This window comes from Urocampus carinirostris, chromosome 15 (assembly GCF_059441175.1).
Source record: "Urocampus carinirostris isolate Australia breed hairy pipefish chromosome 15, RoL_Ucar_1.0, whole genome shotgun sequence".
NCBI lineage: Eukaryota > Metazoa > Chordata > Actinopteri > Syngnathiformes > Syngnathidae > Urocampus > Urocampus carinirostris.
The window spans coordinates 31,547,360-31,563,719 of NC_142363.1; the positions used below are offsets into that span (position 1 = coordinate 31,547,360).

A 16,360-nucleotide genomic window follows, 5' to 3' on the forward strand; every position below is an offset into this window, starting at 1 on the left:
TGGTAAGTTACTTGATATGGGACAAGGGGCTCGTCGTCATTATTATTAGTATTTCATAAGTCCTGATCATGTCATCCAATGTCACACAGTGAAATAAAATCCACGGAAAAAAATCTTATTTCTTAAGAGGAGGTTTGGCAGTTTTGAATTCAATCCGTCTTAAAATAAAGAATGTGGCTCTTTCAAAAAAAAAAATGGAATATCATATGGCTCTTTGATAAAAATAAAGAAATAAATCGAAATATTTGGGTCAAAAAGCTTCCCGACCCCTGATCTATTGAAAGAGTGAAGTGACTAACTTGTTGTAATTGATGTGCCGCTGTCGGTTTTTGTCCAAGAAGTCTTTGTAAAAGATGGATATTTCCTCGCTGGTCAAAGTGCGACGGCGGCCTGCAAAGCAGATTTGGTATTATGTTAGAACAACAACAACAACAACAAAATTTAATTAGGGTTATGTAAAGGTTCTGGACATAACAAAATACGCTCAGGGGAGATCAATATGTCTAAAATATTTCAACCAGAACACTAACACAACAATCGATAGGAAACACAGGCATAGCATTTGACTATTTTATAATATAGTATTTTATATTTGAATATTTCTTGACAAGTGGGACAACCTTGCTCGTCTCGCTCAGTTAAGCCTTTTGCCATCAAACACGACACGATGAAGGCATCTTTTTCCTGCACAAAACACAAAAGGCAAGAATTAATAAATGATCACAGAAGCTGCCAGAACACATTTCACAGACAACCATGAGTCATGCTAATGAATGGAACAGATTGAGTTGAAGTAGAACTGCAGTTACTATCTGCTAGAAAACAAGTGTTAAGTGCCCTTTGCTGAAATTTCTTGGAAATTGCTGCCCTCTACTGTGAAAATGTGTAATCGACTAAATCAGGGCTCACCAACTTAATAACGTTATAGATAGATAGATAGATAGATAGATACTTTGTTCATCCCCGAAGGGAAATTCACATTTCCAGCAGCATCCCTGAGCTGAGAACAATCGAGAACAATCGAAAATAACACGGGAGCTGCTGGAGTGGCTGCCATTCGTGACGGCGCCGGAAGAAAAGATTCAATTTGAATCATTTACAAACAAACATCAATTGAATCATGTATAACATTGTAAGAACATCGTAATAGCATACTTAGGAAAGCATATCAAGTATATACTAATCAGTAACAGAAAAGTAGCTCTCAGCTTAAAAAAGCTTAATGACCTAAATGGACTAAAAGAAATCCAAATATCAAATCCAAATAACCGCGAATAATATAATTTTACATTAACGTATTCAATTGATTGTGATATACAAAACAAGTAAATATTATTGAACAAATATGTAATAGACGTTCAATTATATTTCTCATTAACAACAAAGGGTAATTATTATTCATTATTAGTCATTATTCATCAAGCACACAGTGCGTATTATAGATTAATTTTTGGCTAGGTAATGAAAAAGAAAATCACGTGTTGAAGTATTGAGAGGGCCAATTTTTGAAGTCAAATTTTAAAAATAGGGTGAAAAATTTTTACGGTTTTAAAATAGTTATAGGCGCTGTCCGAAATGTTCTACTTACTGACGCCATCTTCTGGCTTAAATCATCATTGCAACCTCTGTCAAGCTGATTGTGTGGTATAAGTAGCGTATTTTCCGCACTATAAGGCGCACCGGGTTATAGGGCGCACCCCGAAAAAATAGTTTTTGGTCCTATTTTTGACATATATAAGACGCACCGGATTATAAGGCGCTACAATGGGAACGTGGACAAAACAGTCAGATAGTTCAGTCCAACTTATTACCCCCTTAACATTCCGAAAGCTTGCAAAGACGCAAATACGTGTCGAGAACACGTGCGAATGCGGTGTCCGTAAGATGTCACTCAAATGCATCGTTCCATCATTCGGAAGGTTAAAGTCTTGGGATTCAAGAAATGATAACCATTCCTTCGTATCTATTTTCTTTTTCGCTCGCAACTTTACGGTGCATATGACAATAAACACTTGGAATTGAGTTGAATTTAAAAATAGACACTCCATTCCATCCATTATCTGCACCGCTTATCGCAGAAACATCGAGTTCAGTCTGAAACAAGACAATATAAAACCGGGAATAGCTCACCGAAGTCATTGTGTTCATAATAATGTGCAGGCAATGTCCTCTTATATCCGTGAGGGTAGTAAATCCAGGAGAATACAATATTTACAAATACAGAATAGAAAAAAATGCTTTCTCTATGCCATCGGCCACATGCTATACGCATTCATCTTTTTCGGCCAATTGCAGGCTTTGTTTCGCTGTTTAAGCCAATGGCAGCCTGTACATTATAAAAAGGATCCGCCTCTTGACCTCCGAATAACTCTAGCCAATAGTGATCGATTCAACTGATGATTGACACATCTTTTTCGGCCAATTGCAGGCTTTGTTTGCCGTTTGAGCCAATAGCAGTCTGTAAATGATAAAAAGGATCCGCCTCTTGACCTCCGAATAACTTTAGCCAATAGTGATCGATTCAACTGATGATTGACACATCTTTTTCGGCCAATTGCAGGCTTTGTTTGCCGTTTGAGCCAATGGCAGTCTGTAAATGATAAAAAGGATCCGCCTCTTGACCTCCGAATAACTTTAGCCAATAGTGATCGATTCAACTGATAATTGACACATCTTTTTCGGCCAATTGCAGACTTTGTTTGCCGTTTGAGCCAATGGCAGTCTGTAAATGATAAAAAGGATCCGCCTCTTGACCTCCGAATAACTTTAGCCAATAGTGATCGATTCAACTGATAATTGACACATCTTTTTCGGCCAATTGCAGGCTTTGTTTGCCGTTTGAGCCAATAGCAGTCTGTAAATGATAAAAAGGATCCGCCTCTTGACCTCCGAATAACTTTAGCCAATAGTGATCGATTCAACTGATGATTGACACATCTTTTTCGGCCAATTGCAGGCTTTGTTTGCCGTTTGAGCCAATGGCAGTCTGTAAATGATAAAAAGGATCCGCCTCTTGACCTCCGAATAACTTTAGCCAATAGTGATCGATTCAACTGATAATTGACACATCTTTTTCGGCCAATTGCAGACTTTGTTTGCCGTTTGAGCCAATGGCAGTCTGTAAATGATAAAAAGGATCCGCCTCTTGACCTCCGAATAACTTTAGCCAATAGTGATCGATTCAACTGATGATTGACACATCTTTTTTGGCCAATTGCAGGCTTTGTTTGCCGTTTGAGCCAATGGCAGTCTGTAAATGATAAGAAGGATCCGCCTTTTGACCTCCGAATAACTTTAGCCAATAGTGATCGATTCAACTGATGATTGACGCATTGGTTAGCCAATGAAACGCCGGTAAATAAATCCCACCATCCACCGCGTACTACTTGGCGTTCGGGGGAAAATCGAGTCGGCGGCTGCAAGTTAGTTGGAAAACTTAATGTTGATCCATAAATAAGGCGCATTGTATTATAAGGCGCATGGTCAGCTTTTGAAAAAAATAAAGGCTTTTAGGTGCGCCTTATAGTGCGGAAAATACGGTACGTGCATTTTTTAGATGTAAAAAAAAATAAAGTTTATTCGAGCACAAGTTTTGGGGGGGGGTTGGGTTGGCGTTTGGACTGTGTCTGAAACAGTCCTTTTCTTACTTTCGCAATTTTTTTGCTACACCAAGAGAAAACCACAAGCAGGGGCAGGAAATTACTCTCCACCCATCCTGCGAGTCCTGAACAGCTCTGATAAAATATAAACTAAATTAGGCGTTGAATAAAAAAAATACAAAGGTTCTTTGAACTCACTAGGCCGTTGATATAATATATATCATCTGTATTAAGTATTTGTTAAGTTCAACTTTTTAAGGACACCTCGAACAAGACAACCCACTGAAACTGTAATAAAAGAAAAATATTGAGGCTACAAATAATAATTTTATTGATAATTTAATTTCTTTTTCAGGGACTCAAAGATTTTTTGTTTTTATTTAGAGGCTTACGTTTTTGGGGATTTACACTATTTTAGGTTGAACATGGTTGTAGTCAGTTCTTGGTTCACCGATCCCTGAACAGCCTGTGTTGTCAGGGTGCCAATGGGGAAACAACTCTGGACAGCTTTCTCCACTTCGGTTCCTGGCCCCTTTTTTAGTGGTGGCAAAGTTGGCACTGGTCTATTCTTTATTGTTGTCAGTCCAGTTCTTTTTGGGTCTTCCTCTCCTCAAGCCCCTTGGACTGTGCCCTAGAGAATTATCTGAGCTAGTCCTGATGAGTCATGAGATCAAATCTCCTGTGTGGAGTTTGCATGTTCTCCCCGTGCTTGCGTGGGTTTCCTCCTGGCACTTCGGTTTCCTCCCACATTCGAAACACATGCATGTCAGGTTAATTGGCCGGTCCAAATTGTCCCTAGGTGTGAATGAGCGAGCAAATTGTCTGTCCCTGTGTGCCCTGCGACTGGCTGGCAACCAGTTCAGGGTGTCCTCTGCCCACTACCCGAGGATGGCTGGGATGGGCTTCAGCACCTCCGCAACCCTACTGAGGATAAGCGGTGCAGATAATGAATGGATGGATGGATGGATGGATGGATGGATAGTCCTGATGATCTTGTAACAAGACCATACCACTCAAGTTTCCGTCAGTTCACAACAGTTCTTGGTAGGGTCCAATGTTCCTTCTGATGGTGTTGCACCATTTTGTTTGTCAAATGGGCTAAGTAGCTGATAAATAGAAGTTTCCTGTAGCATGGCATCTCCGTGGCCGGGATTTTCTTTTCCAGTTTCGCTGCGAGAGTCCATGTCTCGCAAGCATAGAGGAAGATGGAAGTAACCAGCACTTGCATGAGTCTAATCTTTGATTTCACTGCTTTGTTCTTGTCCCTCCTGCTGGGTTTAAGTCTTGTAAGTGCAACTGTGGTTTGAGCTATCCTGGCCATGATTTCTGGTCCAGACCCCTCTTCTGATATGACAGCTCCAAGATATTTACATTTGGTGACAGGTTCTAGCTCTCTGCGGTTGATAGTGATGTTTGTGGTGATACTTTTGAGATTGTTGGTCATTCCTTTTGTTTTTTTCTGTGCCGATTATCATCCCATACATGCTTTGTCCAGGCGATTCACCAAATCTCTGGGTTTCTGTTCGTCTTCTGCCAGTCCGGCAATATCGTCAGCAAAACGGATGTCATTGATGTTGTATCCCCTAATACTGACTGTACCTTCATGTTGTTCCAGAGCTTCGGACATAATCCCCTCCAAAAAGAAGTTGAATAAAGTTGGAGAATGCAGCCTTCTCTCACACTGACTGTTGTTTGAAACCACGCTCCAGTGGTACCATTGATCAGTACCGCACTGTTGGCATTGGCATACCGTTGTTCAATTGTCTTAACTAGTTTCTGACCCATGTTGTACTTCCGCATAGTGGCCCATAACTGATCAAGTAATAGATGATCAATGAATTAAATAGCGATAGAATTGTATACTATCCATCCATCCATTATCTGCACCACTTATCCTCGGAAGGGTCGCGGGGGTGCTGGAGCCCATCCCAGCTATCTTCGGGCAGTAGGCAGGGGACACCCTGAACTGGTTGCCAGCCAATCGCTGGGCATACAGGGACAGACAACTCATTCGCTCATTCACTCCCAGGGACAATTTGGACCGGCCAATTAACCTGACAAGCATGTTTTTTTTTGGAATGTGGGAGGAAACCGGAGTGCCCGGAGGAAACCCACGCAAGCACGGGGAGAACATGCAAACTCCACACAGGGGGTTTGATCTCACGACCTCAGAACTGTGCCGCACACGCGCCAACCACTGCGCCGCCGTGGTGCCCGGAATTGTATACCAATATATTTCATTGATTCACATTTTAAAATAATAATAATAATGTAATGTTCGAAAAAAGTGTCAATTTTTAAAGGGTTAAACTTATAAAAAACAATGATCTCTGGTCCCCAAATTTACAGAATTACTAATGCGATCAGGGTAACAAACTGTAAAAAAAAAAAGGTTAATAGCAAATACTATTGTGTCATATTCCGTGAGCACCTTGCCAAAGCTGAGATTCTGCTCACTCCAGAATATGTGGTTCCAGTCCTCAGTCTCCTGCCTCATTTTTCTCAGACGCTTCTCCAGCTCTGATTCATTCGGGGCCACACGGTAGACGATGGGCCGCAGGTTGGAAAGGGGGTTTGGGGGCCCGATCCAGTCATGCGTGTGGCTCGGTTCTGGTCGGAACTTTGACCTCTGTATTCAAAAAAGGCATGGAGATACCCAAAACATCAAACTGAGTCGATATTTTAACTAGTATGTATTTTTCAGAGATATATGTTAAATTCGATTTTCTAATACAACAATTAATATGACTTTTTAAACCAAAAGTATCCCTCAGAATAATTGTTCTTATTTAAGGTCCTTCTGAGGATACGTGATTTATAAAGCGGATGCAAAATTGGATTACGAACGACAATGGTGGAAAATGCAAATTCAAATCGATGCATGTACTTTAGTTTAGGCAGGGTTTCAAAGACTAGATACTCGGGGGAAAATTAGGTTTATTATTAACATTGACCCGTATTTTAAGAAAAACGAAAAGGTATTATTGGGCCCTCGAGTTTTACTTTGCCTGTACAAGTAAACTATTTGATGTACCAGAAAAAAACATACAATCTTTGACAGGTCTCAGAGCAGCTTGGTAGCCTAGATGGTAGGGCGCCCGCTCCGAGAATGGGAGGCCGCTGGTTCAAGCCTCAGCCGAGTCATACTTACAACATTGGTGCTCAATGCCTCCCTGCTTGGCGCTCGACATTAAGGGTTGGAATTGGGGGGTTTGGTCACCTAATGACTCCCAACACAACAGTTAGGTCTAAAATGGCGGCGCCCTGTTTGGCTGCATCGGCTCGCTACAGTTTAACTGTACGGGTATATTTCGTTCTGTGCGCATGGTTGCAAAGAATGACAATTAAAGTAAATTCTTCTGTTAGTTACGTGATGGGAGGAATAAAACCAAAATGAAATAAATGGGCATCATTTAGTTCTTCAACAGAAGTCTTTTTTTTCTTTTTTTTAGTAAATGTGGAAATTGATGTTGCCGTGGAGAGGGATGGGTTCACCAGGCTGTACTTGCCCAAGACACACCACAGTAAATGGTACCCCTACGACCTCAGTGGTTAAGGTATCAAACCAAACATATCAGTAGTATAGAAATGTATGCTTTGGGACTCAATTGCTGGTTAGATAAATGTTTTATATATATATATATATATATATATATATAAAAGACTTTTCATTCGGGCCTGAACGGATTAATGAGTTTACCATTACTTCTTATGGGAAGAATCAATTCAGACCTCCACCAAAACAGATCTCGACCTACAACCTGGTTTAAGTTGCAAAGCTGAGGCAACCTGTATGCAGCCTTAATTATCTCCCAGTCTATGGATAAAAAAATGCAAACCTTTGGTAATTTATCTTCTTTTGTCGCTAGCTTGGTGCATTGTCGTCTACTGACGGCCATTGTGACACTTTGACGCGCATGTAAACAACTCCAGCGGCGCCACGTTAACCCTCCGGCAGTGGCGGTTTGAACGGACATGATAACCTCACAAAAATAGACTACCAAAAAAGGAAACGAAAAAAAGGACACTATTTAAGCCAAAAATAATTCACATAGGCTCCATTTAAACAACTACGAGTTCTTGTTTCACCACCAGAGTCCTTTTGCGTGCGCCGGTTGACTTCTGGTCACGTGACAGTCAACCACAAAAGAGCGTTTCAAATTGGTACCAGCTCCGCACTGAGTAAAACGGGGCGTTTTCTAACACATGTTCTGTCCTCGTGTTTAGGACTAGTATGCCTTTATTCCGTAAAAGATATATACTTTTTACAATATTAATAACGTGTTTTCTTGTGATGTTTAATCAAATCTGCGTTTCAGGAATATAAACTATTTTCCTATATAAACCCCGCTTTTACGGCGCGTAACGGTGTAGAAATGAAGCTAAACTTCATGTTCGCCAAGCAAAATTCACACACCAAAGCCAATTGACGCATTAAACGCGTGACGTGTTCGGAAACAAATAACAACCGATAAAAGGACTCAATACACGACAATTATTTATATTTTTTAACAATTGGAATTGACACCAGCGTCCAAACAGCCCAAAACCCCGGCTTTCATTGCGGGGCGGAGCGACGGTGAAGTGACGCAAGCAGCTAGCCCCGCTAAGCTAATGTATGCTAGCTGTGCTGTAGGAAGACGAGGAAGGAGTGACGAGTGTTCTATTCCCAACGCTTCACATGGCTGTTCGTTGGCTATGCAAGTGAGACAAATGTCCAAATTTGTGTTCTCAATCTCATTTGTTACGTTGCAAAGTTCCAGTTGCCGGGTGGGGGACAGTCAGGTGATCTGAATTTGCTCGTGGAAAAAAAGAAGGCACACATGGGGGTTATAAAAGGTGGCGGGTTCTACTTTCGTTGTTTCAAACCCGTAATAATGTCATTTTTAATGCGATATTGCCTGCAATGTGCTTACGATGAGCGTCAGTGACGTTTATTATTATTTAAATACGAAAACGGAAAATGACGAGCTGATGTTGGCTTGTAGGCGTGGCCACAGCTGCGCGGTGCTGATGCTGAGCACATCTGCTGCGTCGTATCCTTTCAACAAACCCAGCACCCCGAATATAATCCACATTTGCTCACTTCTCGCCAATATTACGTTATTCATCCATCATCACCGGATGGGAAGCCGCTCGAGTTAAAAGATGTGCGCCAACGTGTTCGGAGTGCTGAAGAGGTGAGCGCTGTCGTGACAGGCAATGTTGTGCGTGATGCAGATGTGCCAGCTCGTGTACAGGTTGACACATGTGCAGGTTTTATTTTTATAGAGAGGTCGGGATGACATAATGCGCCAGTCCGGGAATAGGCTTGCTGCAGGTGGGCTAGGTATTGTGGTGATCTCACATGCAGGAAGAGATCTCTCCTGGTTGCTAGCCTCTTAGCATGTCCCCCTCCCAAAAAGCCTGCAAGCGTTTTTTTATGTGGCTAATAATCGGATTCTTAAATGTCACATTTTTAAGATGTGGTCTATAGAACCCATCGGTCCATGAGCAGTGAAAATGACCTGACTGTCACCCTCTTACGTAACGTTTTCTAAGGGGATTACTGATCCATAAAACCTCTTAGAAGTGTTGTTATTATTAGAGGTGTGACAGCATACCAAAAAAAATCAAAATCACAGTTCTTTTGGTGCAATATTTAACACGGAACAAAATGCAACAGAGTTTTATTTTTAATTTAAATGTGGGGTGTGTCGTTTGAGGTGTCCTTAAGATTTTGAAAGTAGAACACTTTATTGGGTATGTGTTAACAATGGCCAAGTGAGTTCAATGAGACTTTGTAATTTTGTTTTCCACTGTGCTATTTTTATCTTACTTCTATCAAAACTGTTTCAGGACGGGCAACCCATTGGGAAGCATGAAAGTGGGGTAGGCGGGGGGTGGGTGCGACGCTAAAATTGATTTCATGCCCATCATCGTGTTTTTTTTGTTAGTGTAGCATGAAATAGGTAAAAGTAAGAAAAGCTCTGTTTCAAATACAGTCCAAGCGCCAACCCTAACCCCCAAAAAGATGAATAAAAGAAGAGTTTATTCGAGTGCACGTACTTGATGAATGAAGTCCCTGAGAATGCGATCATGACTTTAAGCCAGGAGATGGCTGCAGAGAGTAAAAACGTTTCATTTTCCAAACATCACCTTTAAAAAACATCAATCTCTACCTGCTAGCGTTGAAATCTACAATGATAGATGATTGAAATTTGTCTTTTAAAGATATAAAACCATGTAGGTATTGTCTTAAAAAGCGAGCAATATTTGCACTGGACATTTTTAACGTACTATATTGGAACATAAAATGAAACTTAAATAACAAGTTGATTGACTAACTGTTCAAACTGATGAAGTGCAAATCCATTGAATTAAAATAAAAAAATTAAATTCACCAGAAACTAACACATTCATGTAGTTTTTCCCCCATTTTTTATTTGTATGTACCAGGGGACTGGTGAGCGCAAAGGGCTACCAGTATTATATGCATTTCTAAAATGACTATGTTCTTACTAGGTCATTACTATGTTACCATTATGTTATTACCAGGTTGTGGTTATTAGAAGTAAGGTTCAAATAGGCCCAGTCAACCACTAAAATGTCAAATGTCCTAGAAAATGACAATGACCCATCACTGCTGAACTACTCAGTGAACCCTTAGTATATACAGTGTTGGGGGAAAAACTTTGAGAGCCTCCATGTCACTAGAAGTATTTTGTATACACTATTACAATCAATTTACCCAAAAGAACAAAAACATTGAATGATTGTTTGAAATTTCATGCTACAAAAATGTTTTTTTAGCATGCTGAGTGTTTGGCTAAATTTGTTGACAGCATATGATTGTTGTCTTTGTTCATGGAGTCAAATCACATTTATTTGTGCAAAATAGATTTTTGCAAAACTGTGTCAGATGAAGGCTATCGCTTTATGGCACCGGTCTAAAAATATAATTGGTGAGGAAATAGAAGTGTAGAACATCCCATTGTTTTCGGGTCAGTAGACGAGGCTGAGGGACATTTTTACAGTGCTTTTTACGTGTCGTGAAAAAGAAATGTAGGCTAACTTCTTGGCCTGCTACCGCCTGCCTGAGGGGTCTTCAACGATAATAGGCCATCGGGTTCCTAAGACACAAGTGCTTGTTGACAGGTCGGGAAATAAAAGGATGGATTAAAAAATACTGTCAAGAAGAATTCTGAAAATTAAACAAGCTCTCAGAGCTATTGTTGTATTATTAAAAAGCATTTACAACTCATTTGATTATCTATTTGTTTTCGATTTCAATATTTCATCTCATCTCATTAGCCGTACCACTTATCCTCATTAGGGTCGCGGGGGGGCTGGAGCCCATCCCAGCCATCTCCGGGCAGTGGGCAGGGGACACCCTGAACTGGTTGCCAGCCAATCGCAGGGCACACAGGGACAGACAACTCATTTGCTCATTCACACCTAGGGACAATTTGGACTGGCCAATTCACCTGAAATGCATGTTCAATATTTCATTTAATGTGAAATCATTTTACTTTTCCATTTTGTCTAAATGTTATTAAAAAACTGTCCCTTTCAAATGACAATGTTGCTGCCAAAGTTAAAGCTTTAACTCGGGATTTTACTCTCAGAGTAAAAACGTTTTAAAGCAAAGCAATCTTAATCGGCTTTGTAACTGCTTAAACTCCTGACTAAGCCTTTCAAGATTTGTTTAAAGTTTTGACGAAGCCTTTTAAAGTTTTAGCTCAAGTGAAACAGTTGAGTTAAAGATTAAACTCATTTAACTCTTGAGGTAAGTCGTTTTAAAGCAAAGAATTCTCCCAAAGATTTGTAGCTGCTCAAACTCCCTAACTTAACAATCCAAAACTTTTGAAGCACTTGAGTGAAAGCTTTAACTGAGTCAGTTTTAGCTCAAGTTAAATGATTGAGTTAAAGCTTTAACTCCTGCTTAAACTCTCAAGGTGAAGAATTTCAAAGCAAAGCAATCTCAAAAGGCCTTACAGCTGCTTAAACTCCTGACTTAAAACTGGAAAGCCTTTAAAGCGCTTGAGTTAAAGCTTTTAACTAAGTAAGTTAAAGTTTCAACTAAAGTTAAGCACTTGAGTTAAAGCTTTAATTCTTCAGGTAAAGCGGTTTGAATCTCAAAAGCTTTTTAGCAGCTAAATCTCATGATTTGACAACCTAAAGATTTTTCAACTCGAGTTAAAGCTTTAACTAAGGTAAAACTTTAACAAAAGAAATTCTTTATCTCATTTAATGAAGGGATCATTTTTCTGCAATATGTTTTCAGAAACCATTTACTGTGTGCTTCTTCTTGACTTGATTTTTAGTTAGAAAATGAAACCTGATTTGCATTTAGTAGAGAAACCATTGCCTAATTGTGTTTTGCAAGTTATATTTGTAACAAGGGAACCAGTTTAATAATTTAGTTTACAGAGAGTTAAAAATCAACCGTGGAATAAATGTGAGCACTCTTAAGTTTTTAATGATGATGTAGCAGTGTTGAGATAACAGTTGTGGCCTGCCCCTTTAATTATTTTTATCCTACCTTGTAGGTACTTTTCCGACGTATGATTTCACTTTCTTGACTGGTTTTATCTCGTCTGTGCAAGCCCGGGGTGGAGCAGATAAAGAAAAAAAAGGGTCAACGCTGTACAAAGTTTAGAACGCAACAAATAGATCCGGCTCAGGTCTGTTTTAAACGTGTTTAGTGCATGTAGGGCCATTTGGGTCCGTTTGGTAAAGGAAACAAATTCTCCAGGCGCTACAATACCAATTTAAAATCAAAAGTGAGTATATACTCTTTTGAATGCATGGTTTTTGTTATCATTGTCATTGATAACGACGTAGTGCTCATTGTAAACAAAAAGATTAAAAATGGCACTTCAGGATAAAAACAAAGACTAAAAGAAAATGATTTTTTTTTACAATACTGTATAGGCAGATAGATATATAGTATAGGCAACATATTTTTTCAAAGTCTTATGTGATTGTTTAGAGTGGTGACGGTCCTGGGGAAGAAACTTTCTCTGAGCTTCTTATTCCTTCTTTTAAGGGAACTTGTCATGACCAGCACACAGGGTAGACCCCATCTCGTAACGTTTTCTCACAATTTTATTGAAAGAAAGAGGAAGGGTAGCCCCCGCGATCCGATGCTCGCTGGACGCAGGAGGCAAGTCGCCCTCGCAATCTTATTGTGATGGAAGTGGATCTTCCGAAGCAAGCAATGGCGGGGTCAGGGACGGAAACACAGGTCGGCAGCCGGGACAGGGAGAGCAAAAACGTGGTGGGAAATGAGTCGTAAGCGATGAAAGGAGTGTAGACGTAGGCGGGATCAAAAATGGGTCGTAAGCCGGGACGGGAGAGCAGACATGGTCAGCATCAAAACAGGTCGTAGCTGGAGACAAACGTGAGCAAAAATGGGACAGGCGGGAGTCAGGGTTAAAAAATGGCTTGCCTTGTATAAACAGAGGTTTGCAGACGGACTGACAGCAGGGGTTTGACAGGAGTGGGTTTGAAAAGGCACAGGGAGCCAATCAGAACCCGCAGCGGTTGGCGCCAAATGAGTGGGCACAGGTGATTCACATCGGTAATCATGACAGAACTGTCATGTCTGCCAGAGGGCACCAGGTCATGGTGGTGATTGCCGGGGTAAAAGAACTCAAAGATAATGCCAGCTTTGCTCTGGTAGCGTGAACCAGTAATGTCCTCCAGACTGGGCAAAGAGCAGCCCACGTTTTCCTGGGCTGTGCTCATGACTATGGTTTAGTTCTTCTGTTTGTTAAAAACATCGTTGTTGAGGATTTAAAACAATTAAACTTCTACAAAGTGAACAATTATTACCTAAAACAACACTTGGCAGAAAGCAACCGATGATTTTTTTGGGGGGGGGCTGTGTAAATGACTCTCTGTAAAGTTTCCTTAGTCTCTTAAGAATTTTTTTTTTTTTTTGCATATTTTCAATCATTGGACTTCTACACAGAAAAAATATTTTCAAAAGCCAGACTGGGCAGAGAGCAGTCAACGGTTTCCTTGGCTGTGCTGATGACTCTCTTTAAGGTCCTCCCGTCTATTTAAAACTGCTGCTCTCACTGACCAAATGCATTTTTTTTTTATCATTCATCTTTTTTTCTTTGGGGTATACCGGGCGGCACCAAACTATTTTAAACAGAGATCAACTACTTTGTTACTGATTAGTGCCAAGGGATACTAGTCAGATTTTCATTTCTAAAAAAACAACTTATGGTATTACTAGGTCGTTAATGTTACTTTTATGTTATTACCAGGCTGTAATTATTAGAGGTATGGTTGAAATAGGATCAGTCAACCTCTAAAAATTCATGACAGTTAGAAATCAAATTTCCAAGAAAATCACAATGATCCATCACTGTTGAGCTCTTTTCAGAACCGGTCTACGGGCTATTAAGGTTTTTTTTTAGGGGCGGGGCTATCTGGTGGCCGTAAGCACTACATTGTTGATTTCTTGATATATAGAGTGTTGAAAATATACGACTGAGTATTTTATACCACACTTTTACAACTAAATTACTCATAAAACTAAACATGAAATGACTACATTATTGGTTTTACTATGCTGAGCGTTTTGCTACTTTTTTTAACGGCGTCTGAGCAGCACCGTGTCAAATCTCAATTATTTCCTAAAGCCAGAATGGGCATTGAGCAGCCGATGATTTCCTGGGCTGTGTTGATGACTGCCAGGGTCTTCTGTCCAATTTATTGCTTCTTTAAAACTGTGAACTTCTGCAAAGACATTTATTTCCTAAAATCACTTACGTCAAGGGTTCAAAATGAAAATGCCGCGCGGATAACCAGAGAAGCAGGTTTTCGAAAGAAACACAAAACTCATTGTTGTCGTTTCCCGGTAGCCTCTTCGGGAAGCCCTTTGATGGTGGCAAGAGGATGGATCACGGGGGCCAGCCGCAACAGCCCACGGCCACGGAGCAGCCGTGCCAGTACCTGCAGCAGCATCCCGCCATGATGCGACTCTATGAAGTCCACCGCGAGGTGGCGGCGCTCGGGCCACAGGTACACCACAAAAGTGCCATTAATACTAGGGATGCACGAAAACTGTTTTTCCCACGGATACTGATAAACCCAAAAAAAAACCTGCTCCTGGAGAATGCTACCGAAAACTCTTTCTTTCAACTACATACTATATTAGAAAAGAAAAACACACAGAAAACATGTTTCCAAAAAGTAGAGTTGGGGAGACTAGAGCTTGACTTAATCATATGAATCGATCAGTTTTTAGTTTGCTTCTCAGAAATAACTAAAATGACTAGATATTGTTCTGAGCTTCATAACAGTGATATATAGATATTAAAGAAATATGGGTGTCTTCATTATGTGAGAAAACATCGTATGTGTGTATATATATTATATAAATATATACACACGTATATTTATACATAAATACACAAAGGGTGATGGAAAGAGATTACCGTATTTTCCGCACTATAAGGCGCACCTAAAAGTTTTAATTTTTTTCAAAAGCTGACCATGCGCCTTATAATACAGTGCGCCTTATATATGGCTCAATATTAAATTCGCAAGGTCTCGCATCTTACTCAACAGCCGGAGACTCGATTTTCCCCCGAACGTGGAGTAGACCGCGCTGTATGCTGGGATTTATATACCGGCGTTTCATTGGCTAACCAATGTGTCAATCATCATTTGAATCGATCACTATTGGCTGAAGTTATTTGGAGCCTCGGATTGGCTAGATAGCCAAAACAAACCCTGCAATTGGCCGAAAAAGATTTGTCAATCATCAGTGAAATCGATCGCTATTGGCTGAAGTTATTCAGAGCCTCCAATAGGCTAGATGGCCAAAACAAACCCTGCAATTGGCCGAGTTTAGCAATGGCGTAGCAAGCTTAGCAAGCTTGCAAAAGTACACCATAAAGAAACATGTTTTATTAGTCTGTATTTGCAAAAAATTTACTCTCCTGGATTTACTTCACTCACGGTTGTAAGAAGACCATGATTGCGTATCATTATTGAACGTGAGAACTTAGGTGAGTATGCGGCTTTATATTTTCCCGGTATCTTGTTTTAGAACGATCTTGATGTTGCTGTGATGAGTTGAGTGAATTCAACTCAATTCCAAGTGTTTATTGTCATATGCACAGTAAAGTTGCGAGCGAAAAAGAAAATAGAAACTAAGGAATGGTTGGCATTTCTTGAATCCCAAGACTTTAACCTTCCGAATGATATTTGAAATGATGCATTTGAGTGACATCGTACGGACACCGCATCCGCACGTGTCTACGACACGTATTTGCTTCTTTGCAAGCTTTGGGAATGTTAAGGGGGTAATCAGTTGGACTGAATCATCTGACTGTTTTGTCGACGTTCCCATTGTAGCGCCTTATAATCCGGTGCGCCTTATCTATGGAAGATATAGGACCAAAAACTATTTTTTGGGTGTGCGCCCTATAACCCGGTGCGCCCTATAGTGCGCAAAATACGGTAAATACCGTGCATGCCTAACTAATACAAAGTATCAGGAATACTTATACATGTATATAATTTATTCAGATGGACAACAACTGTAAATCTAAAAATAGAAGTCAGTCACTGATTTATCTATATATCTACCTTGGTCATATCCCTCAAGAGGGGTGACCGACAGCAAGACAAAACACATACAATAACAAAGAAAATAAAAAGGGGGGGGCAGCACGGCGGCGCAGTGGTTAGCGCTTGTGCGGCACAGTTCATGTCATGGGAACCTGTCGTGGGTTCAAATCCAGCTCCAGACT

General features: G+C 40.4%; 2 protein-coding genes across 8 annotated transcripts in view; one reads left to right on the forward strand and one right to left on the reverse strand.

Annotated features, from left to right (window-relative positions):
• LOC148352161 (kinesin light chain 1) overlaps nt 1-7,614 on the reverse strand; it is a 42,443-nt gene extending 34,829 nt beyond the window's left edge. The window contains exons 1-4 of the mRNA XM_088354043.1: nt 7,439-7,614; nt 6,031-6,228; nt 621-684; nt 300-390 (exon numbers count right to left, since the gene is read on the reverse strand). Of these exons, the coding sequence (XP_088210169.1) occupies nt 300-390; nt 621-684; nt 6,031-6,228; nt 7,439-7,576 (491 nt within the window). The 5' untranslated portion in view covers nt 7,577-7,614. The remainder of the gene's footprint in view (nt 1-299; nt 391-620; nt 685-6,030; nt 6,229-7,438) is intronic.
• The window catches only part of bag5 (BAG cochaperone 5), a 39,201-nt gene that overhangs the window by 12,782 nt on the left and 10,059 nt on the right, over nt 1-16,360 (forward strand). For 2 of the 7 annotated variants that reach the window (XM_088354047.1, XM_088354051.1), the window contains one exon: nt 14,462-14,621. In XM_088354047.1, the coding sequence (XP_088210173.1) occupies nt 14,496-14,621 (126 nt within the window). In that variant the 5' untranslated portion in view covers nt 14,462-14,495. Of the gene's footprint in view, nt 1-7,051; nt 7,157-8,026; nt 8,304-8,587; nt 8,780-12,130; nt 12,266-14,461; nt 14,622-16,360 lie in introns of those variants that run through there. The other 5 variants (XM_088354049.1, XM_088354044.1, XM_088354045.1 and 2 more) reach the window with 5 other exon arrangements.